The sequence below is a fragment of the Gastrolobium bilobum genome, unplaced genomic scaffold (genome assembly GCF_033153095.1).
Source record: "Gastrolobium bilobum isolate Gb01-03AN ecotype WA unplaced genomic scaffold, APGP_CSIRO_Gbil_v1 utg53380, whole genome shotgun sequence".
NCBI classification, from domain to species: domain Eukaryota; kingdom Viridiplantae; phylum Streptophyta; class Magnoliopsida; order Fabales; family Fabaceae; genus Gastrolobium; species Gastrolobium bilobum.
Window position 1 is genome coordinate 18,382 of NW_026897886.1, and position 16,619 is coordinate 35,000.

Below are 16,619 nucleotides of genomic sequence, written 5' to 3' on the forward strand. Positions count from 1 at the left end.
CCCTCAGGGCAAATCCGTGTTCATCACAGGCTCTGCTGGGACTGGTAAAACCCTATTGCTTGAGGAAATTATCAAATAACTATATATATTATATAGCCCGCCATTATGTGGTAAGGAAGTTTATAGCTTTATGAGCAATAGTTGACTTTGATAAACAAATCCAAAAAAAAAAGTCAGAACACAGTGCAGAATCTTTGCTTCAGTAATTTGATTTAGATCAGAGCCGTTAAAATTGTCATTGTTCACATTCTATACTGACACATTCTAAGCATACATTCTGTTATTTTTTTTTTTAAATGAATGAACAAACTAGTGCTCGGGGGAGCTTCCTATTTGCATAGCATAGAACAATAGAATTGTTATTCTCTTTGAAAGTCTTATCCTGAAAGAATGCATGTTTGTTATCTTATTCCCTAAGACATAACGTCCAAGCATCATTAAGGTGGCCTGAGGATTGGTTCCTGGTGATACACCAAAGACTGATCCATCCACAACACGAAGTGCACCAATTCCAATGACCCTAAGATCACAATCAACCACCCTCCCTAGGTGTAAGATAATAGGGCTTGATGCCTAGCGGCTTCCTTTTACGGGTTGTCTACCGATCTCACTGGTTCACTCCCTTGAGGAATGTTCCTCGAGTCGTGATGCTTTGATTGTCGTCTTTCGAATTAAGGAGGATTTGTCTGGCTGGTGTTCAGCCAATGGCTTTTGTCTGCGGGTGCCTCGCCTTTCAGTTAAGGTTTCGTTCCACTCCTCTTCTGTCGCTCTCATCTCTGCCTTTCATTTACTTACATAGATACCCCCGATCTCTTTTCCCACTCGTTAGGGCAGCGGTTGGAGAGGTAAAAGCTCAATTTGAGGCTGTTTTCCGAATCGTGTGCCGAAGCAAGGTAGTTCCTTTTTTTTCAGGGGAGCTAGGAAGGGAAGAGGTAACTCACCAACAGGAGGAGGATATGAAATAGAGCACCAACAACCGTTCTACTCGAGCGGAACTTCTAACTGATCTCACGTTTTTCAGCAGGGTCTGGGCTACGGGGTCCTTTTCCAACCCCTCTCTTATGCGTTCGGGGATGGCCCCTTTGAGTTGGCTCATGTCTGCTATCTCTTCTAACTTGTTGGATGCCAACTCGGCCTTTCGACTTAGTGCGTCGGCAACTTGATTTGATTGGTCCTCCCGGGCTTGTACTCGAGGACCATGTCGAACCCCACCAGAAAGTCTTGCCACCGTGCCCGCTTGGGGCTCTCTTCTGAGTAAGGAAAGAGCTCGTAGCCACGTTATCGGTCTTGATCACGAACCTTGAGCCCAGCGAAGAAAACTACACTGCGCTCCAGCAATTCAATGATCTCTGTTGGCTATCAAGGTCACTCGCCACGAGCGCTTGCTGCGAAAAGTCAGTTCGAAAAGTCGGACTTGATGCAATGGTGGCGGAGATCAAGATCACTAAGCCAGTTGTTTGCCTTGCTCTACGCAAAGCCCCACCCAATCAGGCTGCCATGCTAAACAAGCCTGGTATGGAGCGGACTGCAGGCAAATTTGGCAATCGGCCACGTGACTTCACGTACGATGTCTCAAAGGCCGATGAGATCTATGATTGCTTGGAAAAAGTCGGGTTAGTTGGGTCCCCAGAGCATCAAGTCCAGTTAGACGCACTAAAGGGACAGAAACCCGTATGCAAGTTTCATGCCAGTAATAGTCACGCCACAGCTGACTGCGTAGCCTTCCGCCACGCAATACAGGACAAGATTGATGGAGGCTTGCTTCAGTTTCCCGATAAGGGAAAACAGATGTTGATTGACAAGCAACCATTTCCCAAGACCGCGCAGGCAGCGCCGGTGTATATTCATGACCACTACTTTGATTTGTCGATATAGTCAGTGTGCCGCGAGTGCTTTCTCTCTTTTGTCCAACTTGACTTCTTTCTTCCACATAGGCCTCGCTTGCATGCCTTGTGGCAAACTAGACTGAAAAATGGTTTATATAAAGACAGAAGAGTCACGCTCTTGAAGCCCTAAGAAATAGGCTTAATCGGTTCGAATCCGAATAAGGGCTCTTTCTTTTTCTTTCTCCGGAATAGGAGAGTCACTTACCCAGAAAAGATGTTGCTAGGCAGGCGGTTCCCTCGGCCGCCTTTACTTGGAGGCCAGTTTTGAGATCTCATCCGTAGGTCAAAAAAAGTAAGTAGCCAACTTCTCCCTGTTGATAGCACAGGAAAGAGACGATTCTCTGCATCTAGATTGATTGCACGTTCTTTCTAGTATGTTTATAGATATTCTAGTTAACCTAAGGATAGCGAAGAAGAAGTGAGCTCTATAGCCTTTTTTACTATGTGTTAATAAAGTGAAGTGGGCAGGGTATAAGCAGTAGTGGAATCAAGCGGCAGGATACGAAAGCTATGGATAGGGATGAAATGACTTATGAAAGTGAATAGGAGAAGGAGTTGTCGTTCTCTTTCTTTCCAGCCACAGTTATAGTCTTTCGCCTTAGAAGTTCTTCTCCTCGTGATCCAGTGCCGTTGCAGCCAATGATCAAACCAGTGAAAGAAAGTGTTACATTCCAGCGCGTGTAATTCGTGCTTCCTACTAGGATTTGCAGTTCTAAGCTAAGCACATGCAGTCTAAGTTTAGGAGGAATCTACTTGAAGTGCTTCCCCATCTTGCTTGACTCAAGTTTGCACTTTCTTACTTTACTTATGGATAAAATGGAATATATCTTACCCTACTTCATATGAATAGGAATAGAGGAGAGGGATGTTCTAACTCGACCCATGAGAGGAAGGGTAGAGATCGATTAGGGGAGGAAGCTAGTATAAGTCTTTGTACCTGTATCAATAAGAGCAGCCTTCGTAGCAGTAGTTGCATTACCAACAGTTTCATTTCCTGCTTTTCTGCGAGTTTCTCTGGAATAGTAATATCCCGGGGGGGTCTAACGCTTTTTTCCCTTTACCCTTTAGCAGGAGTCTCAATCAATAGCAAGCGAAAGAAGGGGAGGAGGATCGAATAAGCCTGCAGTATATAAGAAGTCCCCCCTTTCTATTCTAGGTATCCCACTTCCCGGGGTTTTTCTACTTCTCCACTCTTTTCTCTATCTAGATCCGCTTATTAAGGAGTTTATTATGCAATAGGCGCTTCACTCACGACTTCTATTTTGATGCTCTCCCTGCTTGTTTTCTTGCTCTTGTCGAGATATCTTTTTTTGAAGATCCTAGAGTCTAACATGACTAGCAAGATTCCCGATCTTCTGCTCTAAGGAGCTAACGATTTAGCGGTTTTTTACTTAAGGAACTAGCGAGAATATAGTAGCTAATCAAATCACATCACCTTAATATGAATACCAAGCTAGCGGGCTGACGCTCTAACGAGCTAACGCCCCATAAGTGGTTTATTGAAATCCCCTTCTACCTAGCTAATAAGCTCCCGTGCTCCCGGTAATTCAGTAGCAAAGAAGTCATATTTGTTCTCTCCAGAATAGCTGTTTCTTAAGGATTTTTGCAAGCGCAGGAAGTAAAGTGCTTTTTTCTAGCACTTTCTGGTAAAGAAGAATAAGGGGTTAGCAATGGATTACACACGCTATCACTATTGGATTGTGCATAGGACTGTCCTTACAAAAGGAATGAAACTCCAGAGACTTCACTTGGAGCAGGAATGAAAAAGTAGAAGATTCAGTTAAGGAACTTCAATTGGAAGGGATTTCCCTGGGCTTGCACTGGAAATCCTATGAGAATATGACAATATATATATGACAATAGGAGTTTTCTTAACTGCTAAGCTTACACAGACTCCTGAAAGATTCGGACTCAGGCATTCCAAAAAAAAAAGAAGAAAGCTATCTATACGCTAGAGCCTTACAGAGACTTCCTAAAAAGAAGTGACCTTATCTAAATCTAAGGTAAAAACTCACAGGCCCACATGCTTTCCTTTTTTGCTTGCCTAAGTCCCTTTTTCTCCATATGGATTGAAAAAAGTTTTTCGGCCTGTCATGGACAGAAACTAAACCAGGCTCGCGTAGATACATTACCTGAACCATGCTTTTCCCAAGCGGGGGTCTAAGACCCTTTTCGGAAGCTAAACCCAGAGCAAAGAAAGATGGGGGGCACGGACAGCAGTTAGAACATACAGATAAGAGCACATAGCATCACTTACATCAGAAGTGGGATCACTCACTTCAAACCTTACTTCACAAGATCTTATCGCATTGAAAATCCGTAAGGTGAAGTTATGAACGGAAGCACTGGGGTTAAGCCGAAAGTAGAAGTCGAAAGAGTAGGAGTAGGCGAGAAGCCGGCGCGTCTTCATTTTGGTAATTCCTCGGCAACGGAATGAATATAACCAAGGGGAATGGGAATCATCGAAGATATAGTGTGTGTGCCGTGAGTAATCAGTCTTCGCAAAGACAGAATCATGGATGTGGTCGTACTAATAAAGGATACTCTTTTGAGACTTCTTTAATAGATCAGGAATTTTCTTCAAATGAAAATGGATTTTACTTTGCTTTTTAGGATGCTAAGGTTGGGGTGCTTATCCTCTTTAGTTTGAGTGATGTGCAGGCCCACTCGATGAAACGAAAAAGCTTGACAAGCTGGATGGATATTGGGTCACGGACATAGGAATACGGAATTAAAAAACCTTAGGCATTTAGGAAAACAACAAGCCTTGGTGCGACCTGACTCGGAACTGGAATTGGCAAAGAAGGAAGCCCCAGGTGCTTGAAAGACCAATACGCTCTAATGAGTCCCACTTACCAATATTTAAGGTGCACCGCAGGACTCATTCTGATCCACCCGCGGACACCCCTATCTTAAGCAAATGCCGACTTACCCTTGGCCTTCCCAGATAAGAAAAAAAGATAAAGAATTGCCTCTCGCTCACACCCTTTCTAGGGGCGAAGTCCTTTTATCTCGCTAGATGGGGCATTAACGGTCTTAGCACTTTACCTCTAATAAGGTTGAGGCTTGCCCCTCTTCTCTAAGCCCGGAAATGGCGTATCGTATGCCTTTCTCTTATACTAATAGCTCTTATTCCGACAAAGGCAAAGCCCTCTTATTTCAGTCAACTCTGTCCCCTCTTTAAGGCAAGGCAGATCTTTGGACAAAGACTAAAAGAAGATTGGGAGCCGTTGGCATTCCCCTATTTGAGACATTAGGCCTTTTCGTGCAACCTCTTCTAGCAGCATATATATATATTCCCTAAGAGCAAGAGGGGATTCGAAAAGAGTAAAAAAGGGGCGTAGCGGTAAGACAGAAGAGCCTCTTATATTCCGAATTCCTACTCCTAGCTACTAGTAGGTCGCTCACTCTCTTTAGAGTAAATGGTTGACTCTAACACTCGAAATAAAAGAAGAGGAGAGATTCAAACAACCAGTAACCATCGAAGCGAGACCAGAGTCTCCAGGTCACAGTCAACGGTCGAGATACAGAAACAGAGCAACCCACTATCGAACCTATAGACAGGACAGTTGAAGCGAAAGGGGACTTATTATAAGACTACGGGACTTGGTCAAAGACTAGGAGAGCGAGTCAAGACACTCTCTTCTTCCTCTCCTTATAAAAAGGATAAAGCTTTTTGAGTTACAAAGTTTAACATTGGATAAAGGCAAAGAAATGAAGCAAGACAAACTGAAGGACAGACAGAGCCAAGCTCAATTCATTGTTACAGGGTGCCACGCGCTGATAAAAGCACAATAGGCACAAAGCAGCAAGGATGAGGAAAGGACAAGAACGAGAACATCGAAGCAAAATTATATATATAGTAATCTTATATATAGTAATCTTAATTGCTCTTTTTTCTTTCTGTCTTTCTTCTCCTGTTGCTTCTTACTATACTTTTTTCCCTAATAGGCTGTTAGCAATAAGAAGAATAGGCTGCCTCCGCTCCAGCTTGCTCTACCACCTATGCAATCACAGCTCAGTCATTGACTGGCGAACTCAAATGGATAGCTGCTGGGAGAATTGCGACTGATGAATCGCGATCAGCCGCTGATTCCCTTGCCGTTAGATCCGTGCCTCAAGACTCTGCTACTGGGACTCGGTCGGAAGAATCTACTGCAGCCATCTCTACCCACCTTTATGAATTCTAACCTCAACCAGCCATGACAAGGCTGAATTTCTTAGAACCCGTTGTTGTTTAGAAAGACCGGGAGCTGGGAAAGACGCTCACTCATACTGACAGAAGGCATTTTTAAAGATAGCGGACAAGCAGAATAACAAATACACTGGTTGGTAGCGCTAACGACCTCCATAGCATAAGGGGGGGAAGTGGACGTTTCTTCTGATCAATCAAGTGCCCTTCCCTGGGAGGGTGAGAATAACTAGTATTGGTTCTGTTTCTTTCATTGAAAAAGAAATGTTTTGGAATAATATATATAGTGTTTAAGCTGCGTTTACTACAAATGGGCTGAGCCCGGATCTCATTAGCTTGGCCCCAACCGGAGGGACTAGAAGGGGGAAATAGCCAGGCGCCAGAGAACCAAGCTCGCTCTCACTACTTATTTATGGATAGACGTGGGTAGGTAGGATAATAGGCTGGCCTCCCGTTGAAGAAAAAACACTCTCGACGAGCCTTGACCGGGCGGGGTAGGCAGAAGTTGATCCGGTAGATCGACTAGCAGTTTCAGCTACTGCTCGTGATAATGATTTTGCTTATTCTCTTCTCACAACGTGCCTAGCTATTATGTTCTGACTCATGCATTTGCCGGTAAAGCACGTCCAAAGTGATGCGCGCTTCCATACATAGAAAAGAAAGAAGGACGCCCGCCTTCAACTCATCATATGGCTATGCTTATGCGCGAGAACTTGATACAATCATGAAAGAGCATTTCGAGATGGAAGCAAATACTTACTTACAATGAAATCACAGACTCAGTCACCGGGGAAGCTCTAAAGGCAAGGTAGCCCAACTTCTTTCGCACCGCTTTCACAGCCCAAGAGAGAGCTCAGCGAGGCATATCATCTAAGGTAGGACTTTCATGCTAATTTGAATATGTAGTAGTTGACAAGGCCTCTCTCTGTCTAAGCAGGAAAATCAGGAGTTTCCCATCATAGAGGGGTGGCGAGAGGCTTCAAACTATTCAATCTAAGCTTTAGATTAGAAAAGAATCGACATCTTTCATTTTCCATCCACGAATGTTAATGCTTCGATATCAATGAATTTGAGGGCATTGCCCAGTTCTTATAAAACATCTATGATACCAACAAGAACAACTTCATCCGGGACAGAAGCTGGAATTGGGTCGATCGATGAGGTTACTCTTTACCCCTTTTGGCACTCACCCGGATTGTTCTTCTTGGATGGGTTTCCCCTTTGCTTTGCCTAAGCCAAGCTTCACATTAAACACAAGAATTGGACCACTTTGTGGGGCGAGTTTGCTATTGCTAGAAGTTCGAAAGGAGTAGTCATAGGGGCTTTGGGGCATTCCCCCAGGTCATAACTAATTAGCGGCCTATTCTTTTTTGTCTAATTCAATTCCCATCTCTCAAGCTAAAGATAAGGAACTAAGGTAATAAGGTAAGCCCAAGCAGCTGCTATTTGAACAACGGATTCAGCCATTGAAGATCTACAACTTATGACTCCACTGGTAGTATACTAGATGCAACCTATTCTGTAACAAGCGATTCTGGCTATAGCACCAGCTCATTCCCTTACTTCCTTTCTTCTCTCAGGACATTCTCTTCTTTTTCTTTAACTATGTAATTAGCTTTAACTAGCACCGGTTAGGAGAACAGTAAGAGTTCCTCCTGTCCCACCGACTAATCGAAGGCTATTGCTTCTGTCTTCGTCTTTCTGGCAGCTATCTTTCTAAACAGGAGAGAAAGAAAGCCCTAAACTCAGTTACTTTTCAAAGACACAGCTTAACCACACTAAATCAGTCTAATGGGATGGGATCTAGAGGCGATCTTCTATATAGAGATCGGTGAAGCGAGCCCATTAGGGATCACCTGTGCTATCCATAATAAGAAGGAATACCAGGGTGCCGTTAAGGTAGCTCACCCGGCTCTTAAATAGAAATCCCTGCAGTTCAGTCACCCGGGGGTAATTCAATTCACTCTTCTTTCAGCTCTTGTTAAATGGTCTCTGTGGTTCGCTTTCCCTTCCTTTCTTATGGTAACTAGGCCTGGTAGCATGTTTGCTAGTCTTGTCGGACTAGGAGCTCTACTAGGCTTGACCGTGGGAAATAGCTTTCTTAAAGAAAGAATAACGTAGGTAGATAGAAGTAGTAGGAGTTCCCGTCGAAGGGCACCTGATTGTAAGTAATATCTATTCTTTGCTCGTGAAGTCTACGAAGCGAGCCTTCACTGGGGAGATAGCGACCTCTTCAACTCCACTACTACTACCTGTACTCAATCAAGTACAATTAAAAAAAAAAAAGACACTCTTAATACAAGAAAGGAGGTCTTTTTCTTTTTGGAAGCGAAGCGACCTAGTCGAGCTATTGTCAAGTTAAGCAGTTCCTCTTGTCGAGCTAGACTCTACTCGCGCTATAGTCGAGGAAAGCTCGCGCGTTATTCGTTTTAAGCTGTCGAGTTAACTAGACTCGAGGAACTAATCCTTTAGGTTTAGGCAACTCCTCCTCTCTGAGAAGAGGACACTTACTTAGTTCAGTGCAACAACAAAAGAAAGGACCCTTACCCCTCTATATCCCTTTTGGGGGGAAGATCAAACTCTTTAACTCAATCTACTACTACTGTTCTCACTCATTGACATAAATAAGTAAAAGCTACCAGTTCCTTACTCAAAGAACTCGTACCGGTACTCTTGAGTTCAAAACCCTAAAAACCTTAGATTGGAGTAGAAACTCGATCCTACTAATTACGTAGAACCATGAACCATCGATCGAGTGAGTTCGAGGTGGTTCATGCTTTCTATAGAACTCGCTGTACGCTAAGGCAAAGGTTGTAACCATGCGTCATGCGTGCCGTAAGCGGGCTCTGGTGGGGGAACCCGTAGGAAGGGGGGACGACCCGCCGAATTCACATCAGAAATCGCCAGAACACAAACGAAATCTTGAATTGCGTATAGAAACAAAACGAACCACTTCTATTCTCGGAGCTGAGGTATATGAAGAATGGCTTTTTGGTCCCTTTCGTCCAGTGGTTAGGACATCGTCTTTTCATGTCGAAGACACGGGTTCGATTCCCGTAAGGGATGGCTACTCTTTCCCGGCCGCTTTCAGTTAGTGTTCATTGCTGAGTGATCGCTCGCTATCTGGCTGGAAAAGGTGGTCCGGAAGCTTTCTCTCTCCCAGCAAGCAAGACGAGATCACCACTTCTCTCAGTAATGGACTTCCTTTAATTCTTCCTTAGCCTTAGATGTCCTATCATAGATTATCGAACCTCCGACAGAGAGAATCCCCATGCATGCGTTCTTTCTCTCCTCCCCTCAGCCATACATCTCTTTTTTTTCTTTTGGCCGTTTTTGTTAGGCATGGAACCCCACCTTAGGTGCTGAGTGGTGTCCTCCCCTCCCTAATACCTAAAAAAAAGTTCCGTCTATGGAGCCTAAAGCTTAAACCATGGCATGGCAGTAAGCAGTAAGTTGGCCTACTTGCCCAGCCTTCGCCTTCTTCAGTGGCCAAGTTGAAGCGTTCAACGGTTCTTCGGCCTACCACCTTTCTTTTTCAAGGTTGAGCTTGTTCAATTGAAGCTAATGCTATGCTGCCCTTCCCTTGTTCAAGAGAAGGCGAGGACTTTCTTTTAGCTACCGGCCCAAACAAAAGAGATTAGCCTCTTCTCTTGATCGATCGATTGATTGGATTGCAGTACGAAGGGGTTTAAGAAGGAGGCATTGGAGAGAAGTAGGCGCATGGTGGCCAACCAAGGCAGTGAAATCGAGACAATCAATCGGAAGAGGGTTTAGTTAGGAGTCCGGGTTCCATCCTATAAGTTGATTGAAGGAAGGGAGCAAAGGAAGTTCTCTTTGCCCTTAGTCTTGGGTTCAGTGAATAGGGAAATTAGGTTAGTCTTATTCCCTAGCTGAGTGAATAGGCCGATATTTCGTATAGTGATAACGCTTTCTCTTTCTTATAGGGGTCTATTTTCTCTGACTTGACTCAGCTTGACCTACTTGACTCAGCGGTTAGAGTATCGCTTTCATACGGCGAGAGTCATTGGTTCAAATCCAATAGTAGGTAAGGCCGAAAGCCCTGCTTTTGCCAGCATGACAGCAAGCACGGACTGGCGGAGTCAACTGAATGACCAAAGCATCGGTTGCTTCCACTTGTGGCCTTCTTCGACCGCCTTGACACCTTAATCTCAGGGAACCCCCTCTCCTCTCTTCTTCTCTTCATGTATGTGGGCTGCCTGCCCCGTCCCGAATAGACGAACAGGAACAAGCTGAAGAAAGGCGCGAGAGAGAGTTTATACTAAATGCACCTCCCCTCTTCCACAATTAGGTGAAGACCAGGGGGCCGGAAACCCCAACGGGAAACCTTTCACCGCGCCACACGATTCTTTCGCGAAGCGCTCTCTCAGACGCACTCCTGCCTCCGCAAGCAAAGAGGTTTCAAAGATACCAGGCGACCAAGTGAAAGTGAACAGCCCCGAGCAAATCTTCTAGAGAGCGTACCCGTTGTAGCCAAAAAAAAAGAAATGAACAGCAGCATCTATAGTTGTGGACAGTAAAAAAAAGAGGTTCTTCGAAGCTGTGCTAATTGTGGTCAAGGATAAGGTACTAGTTTCAGTGGGAGACATTAATGAAGTCTGCATGAGAAATCTGGGAGACTCCACAGAGAATGTATGAGTCAGTGACAATGGTAAACATGAAGTTTCTTCGGCAACGGTTTTTTCCTTCCAAGCAAGATGCAAGAGGGGACGAGCGTGTCTCAGCACTTAGACAAGATGGAGAAGATTATCAAAGAATTTTTAGCAGTTAGAGTCAAAATGACTGATCGTGATTAGTGACCGGGAAGTCTGCTGAAGTCGTTTGAGTCTTTGACAACCACTCTCTCCCGTGAAACTCCTCCTTTAATTAAGATTGATCTGACCATTTTCTTTAGGCAGAAGCTGAAAAGAGATTTGAACAGCAGAAAAGAAAAGACTAATGCTGCGCAAAAGAATATGTTTCAAAAGAAGAAAAAGCACAAAGTGAGTGCAGAATAACCTGAAAAAGAGTGTTGGTCCTTCAATGCAAGAAGAAAGGTCACTTTACTTTTGAGTGCCCATAAAAGAAAGGCAGAATTTTCTGCAGATATGATTGAAGAACTAGTACCCTATATGCCCCTTTATCATCTTCCATTCTTATGCGTAAGCAAAAGAATGGAAGATGATGTCCACTCTTCAAGGTGTGCTTTCCCCAAGTTTGTCAGGATCCTCTACATCTGTTCAGTCCTCCTCGAGTGTACATTCAATGTCCAAAAGCTTGCTGGTCCTGCTGCGAAGTTTACCACTCCGCTAACGCTATGTGATCCGGTCAAGGTATGAAGTAACTCGACCAACGGGAGAGGGGAATCGAATGGTCTTTTTCCACTTGACAATCCCTTTCCATATCATTATATAGGCATATATAGGATTCACGACTGACGACGCCCTGTGTACTGTAAGCAAGTTACTCCACCAAGAGAAGTGCGAATCCACCAAGGGCATCCCCAGTAGCATTAAGTTATATGCAAATGACAGCCAAGGAAGGAATTGGGCCGGTAAAGAAGACTGGAACCGATGTTCCAGATCATTACGAATCCTAAGCCAACTGAGTTATCTCGTTTGGTGTGGGCATCAGTTGAAGTTGTTGTAAATTATCGATGATAAAGGTATTCTTCTTATGGGAACTTATCCAGAAAGTGACCCCTTTTTTTGGAAAGACTTAAGTGAAGCTCAATCGCAGCTTAACAGGCTCGCTCGCTGCATCCTTCTTTTTTTTTAATAGATATATCGAAGCCCCTTTCTAAGACCTTCTTTTTCGTTGGTAATGGTTTCAGGTTCTGAATGGATGTCCCAATTGGGTGAACTCTTAAACCGAGATTGATTCTTGCCCAAAAAATCAGAAAAGAAAAAGGCTTTTCAAAGGAGCAACTTCCTTATTTGGAGGTCTCCCTATTGATATTTAATCACTCTCAAACGGGGGTGGGTACAGAAAGAGAAAGACTAATCCAATCTTTTAATTCAACAAGAAGTACCTTAGGGTCGGCAAGATGAAGACAATGACACATCTCTTTGAGAGAGAGGGTCAGAGGCGCTCTTGAATGAGGTCCCTAATCATCCTCTTCAAGTCGGACGCAGTTATCTGGGCCCTGAGGTTGAGTGGTCTGAGGTGCTACGGTCTGGGTAGGATTAGCTACCGGAGATGGTTGAGCTACTGGTTGTTGATAGGTTGCTTTCTTGTCTTGAGGAGTGAATTGCGTAGGCTGAGGGGCAAAAGGCGGGATGATTTGGATAGAATGAAGATCTTGGTAAGGTTGAGCAGGGGCTTGCCAGGTATTGACTGACCCCTGAAGTTGAGGTAGAGGCTGTAGGTATTGCTGAGACTAGCGGAAAGGGATCTTTTTCTGGTCTCACCTGAGAATGCTGTAGCGGCACTGGTTGAACCTGCTCTTGCGCCTGAGGCTCTTTGAAGTTGTTGCGGTTGAAGCTGGCTGAGTCTGCTGGACTGATTGCTGCTGAAACTGCGAATTCGCCTCTAGACCTGTCTGAGTGGAGGCCGTAGTCTGGTAGTGCTGAACTCTTGATGGTCTCTCTTTTATGAAAGGGATTGCTTTGTGACATGGGTTGACTCTGATAGGAGGAATTGCTTTGAGATTGTGGGCTAGTCTGAATCCTAGATGCAAGCTTCTTAGGTTGAGAAAGGGTGCTAGTCTCTTGTGCTTTCATCTTCACATTCATCAGTGAAGGCTCAAAGATGTCATACATGGGGGACTGCATCTCTCCTGAGTGCAGACCTTTACGTAGACGACTGTGTCAAAGTAGTAAGAAAGGCAGCAATAACGAGAGATGTCTCTCTCTCTTCCTTTCCGACCAACTACTACCTGGTTCTATCAAACCATACTATTTCACTCCTGGAATTCCCTGATAGAGAACTCCAGTTCTATACCTGGGGCTAGCTACTAGCTCAGACTCCGGCTTCTGAGTGTGGCCAAGTGGTAAGTCCTTTCTTTTCTGTCTGAGAATATGTCTTATCTTCCGAGGTGGCATGAGACAATCAGTGAGTTCCAGTTTAGTCTTTTGAATGTTCCTGAGGTGGATCGAGTCTCTGGTAGTTCTAGGTGGCTAGAGACCAGCGCTAACAGTCCTAGAAAGAGCAGTCCTCTTTCTAAAGTACACGAACATCTTTGACATGAGGACGCTTTCAATCTTTCTTCATGAAAGCCAGACAGCGGAGATAGAGTCCAAGCGCACTATAGCACTGCAGGGAAAGAAAATCTCTTCCTTTTATAAAAAAAAGTAGTACTAAATCAAAGAAAGACATGAATTGCCCGAAGGCCAGGTTATTTATTCCCATAGGCACAAAGACCGATCCCGACCGTCCCTTATTATTTTACACGTTTACGCCTGGAAATGATGCTTGAATTCTTGCTTGTCTTATGAGCCATTGACTTATGGAAGACATGGGGCACGAACGAGAGCATGGTGAATTAAGTAGGCTATGGAGCATGAGCCATATCAGTGCTAGAAAGACTTCCTTTTTCGATATGGTTTGATAGTAGGAGAGAATACCCCTATGGAGTATGGCCCAACCAGCGGAGTACTGTACTCAAATTTATGTCCTACCATCCCAGACCCCTAGCACTTTGAAATGGTTAGACCCCTTTCTATCCACAACTGAGAAATCTCACAACCGGCCGAACGCGCCCCTAGAACCAATGCCAGCCGAAGCATTCACCCCTGGGATCATGATGCTAATGCCAAGATCTCAGGATATGGCTAGACCCTAAATCCGAATAAAAACCTACCACTTGGCTGCTATGGAGCTTTGTAGTTATGGAGCTATAGTACCTCTATGCCCTTGCCTTTGAGTTCCCCAAGGCAGTTCATCTGCGGACCAGTAACAGCCCCTACCTGTTAGCAACTATGGAGCTAATGAACCTTGGCCTTTGCCTTTCTTTCTTATCTTTCTATCCCTGCCTGTATCCTATCCTTAGAGCTCCCCTTTGCGTTGATTATAGGCCTTTTGCCCTTTGGGAGAGGTAAGGTATAGAGCTTGAATCCCCCAGCTGACATCTTATTCTCCATTGGGCATCCTCATGGCATCTACTTCTTTAAATAAAAGAGAAAAAGCTTTTGCCGCTCTTTCCTTGGCTTTCTTTCGCGTACGTGTGCTCGTCTATCCTTTAATAGAAAGAAGCAATTTCTCTGTTCGAAATCAAGCTACAGGCCATCTTTGATGGCGGTAGAACAGCTAGCAAGAGGTGCGTGCCCAGCGTTAACAAGCTCATGAATTTCACTTTCAAGCGAACCCCATGCCTTATGGTTTTAGAGTCCGTTTGAGTATAAGCCTTTAGAATGGTTATATATACTTTAGAAAAGGGCTATCTCTCTCTAGCTTTCCTTTCTTGCTTGCGTTCCTACCTACTTGCTTGCTTTCTAGCCCCGATGCCAATGCCCTTTCTGTTATCGAGTCTTTGCAATCTTCTGCCATTCCTCGAGTACTAGCACTTTGAAATGGTTAGACCCCTTTCTATCCACAACCTTCGAGTCCGGTTGAGAAATAGCGGATTTGAGTACCGGGAAGTAAGTATGAGTAAGGTCCGGGTCTGGTTGAGTAACTCAGGATAGAGAGAGTCCTTCATTTCTAAAGTATGAATAAATAGTAGACATGTAGCTGCCTTTTAGGTATGGAATCCCTGGCCGGGAAGCGTGAACGATAACATGAGTCTTTAAGGAAAGAGTGACCCCGTGGGTTGTCCATTCTTTCTTTCGGGTATTCACTCAAAAATCATTGAATTGAATAAGGCTATTTGACTTAGGACTCCCTTACTAAGCTTTCAGGAAAGTCTGAGATCTCATTGTCTTCCTGAAGCCTTTTGAATCCTAAATTAACAGATAGAAGATAGATGTAGAGACTCATCCTTGATTCCTATCGGTCAGGGCCCTTGAAGAACCCTCCACGAATTTTCGATAGTAGTTTACTAATCCAAGGAAGGAGTGATGCGAAGAATAGCTTTCTTTCGTACCCATTCACAAGAAAGAAGGGTCTCAAGCAGTGTGTTCATGGTCACTAATAACATAGTATTATCGGCATCAAAGAGCACGTGGGACAGGTGAGGGAAGGAAGGGCGGGATGAAGCAAGCAGCCAATCCCTTGCTGGTTTAAAATTGCAGCATCAGTATTCATCTTATAAACACCATGCATGGGGTGGGGCCTGCCAATAGGTGTTTGCACCATTTTTAGCTTATCCTTCTTATACTCTTCGAAGAAGCTGATTGCTTTGTTCACCACATCCACAGGATAGTTCTGTATGTCCTGGAACAGCAGCAAATTTATATCACTCCATAAAGCCCATGCAACTACTAGCATAAGTTCCAGCTGCTCTTCATCAAGACACTTCCCCATCTCCTTCACCCAATCTGAGAAGTTGAGAGCCTGCATCTGTTGAGTATGAAGGGCTAATGGGCAGAGTAGCCAAATGCCAGATGCCCAGGGGCAGCCCTTTAAAACATGAATGGTAGATTCAGGCTCCATTCCACATCTGTCACAAAGCAGGTCAACCTCCACCTTTCTTTTCCCATTTCACTCGTCTTGCATAAAAAAAAAACCACCTAAATCCACATCTAAAAGGGAGCCCGCGATAAAAATGCCTCCTCTATGAGATCTCGGTGCTACTGCCCAGCCCCACCTTCATTTGATTCGAATTACGACTACTCGACTTTTTTTTCCTAAGCTAAGATCTAGGGGAGAGGAGTGAAGCCACTCGACTGTAAGGAGAGGAGTGAAGCTTGCGTAGTATACCTTTTCCCAGAAATTCCAGGCTCGTATTAATAACCAGTATAACCCCGGACCTTTTGAGCAAGCGCTATGGAGATAGCGAATGCTAGCGTTAGCCCAGCCATCCACATTGCAAGAGCTCTGGGTGTTCTTTCCATTGAAGCTTCACTGGCCACCTCCCTGGCTTGCTCACTGAGGTGGTCTACTAGCTGCCTGACTTCTGCGGAAGAACTTGCCGGTTCCCCGATTTGCGTTGCCTCCGCCAGCTGCTGTAACTCAGGGATGCTTGGGGGTGTCTGTGCTAGACAGTCCCACCATATCGCGCACCCAAGATATAGCGCTGGTAAGATTAAGCTGAGAACTTCCGTGACGTGCTGCCCTTGCCCCGACCCCGCCTGAGTGCTCTGTTGCCCCAGGTGTACCTGTAGCTCTCTGGTCTTGACCCACGGCCTAGGAGCTTTTTCTCTCGTAATGCCCCGTAGGCCTCTCTCGGGTGACCTAAGCATTTGGTACTTCGATCTTTTATTAGGTTGGCGCCAGGTAAATAAGGGGCTCAAGAATCCATTCCCGCCGGCATCTTAGTATATGCCATTCCTTCCGTTCCTAGGAAATTCGACCTGAGGCCAAGAATCTGTATATGAAAAATCACTAGATGACAATCGAAGTCCCTCTTTCTTTATTCAAAAAGGCTTTTCGCCCTCCACTTTGTGCCTTGAGGCTGGCTTTGAGGAAGAAAAGCAGCTGTCAACTCCAAAACCTCTGGGTCGGAT

At 44.7% G+C, this 16,619-nt stretch overlaps 1 protein-coding gene and 1 non-coding gene across 2 annotated transcripts; one reads left to right on the forward strand and one right to left on the reverse strand.

The window, feature by feature from the left end:
• The first annotated feature begins 9,072 nt into the window (after positions 1 to 9,072).
• Positions 9,073 to 9,144, forward strand: TRNAE-UUC (transfer RNA glutamic acid (anticodon UUC)). Its single transcript has one exon. It is a non-coding gene; the product is annotated as a tRNA-Glu (tRNA).
• Positions 9,145 to 15,141: 5,997 nt separating this feature from the next.
• Positions 15,142 to 15,606, reverse strand: LOC133311156 (uncharacterized). The gene has a single exon (XM_061512174.1). It carries the CDS (start codon positions 15,604 to 15,606, stop codon positions 15,142 to 15,144), a length of 465 nt encoding a protein of 154 aa, XP_061368158.1.
• Between the last annotated feature and the right edge of the window lie 1,013 nt (positions 15,607 to 16,619).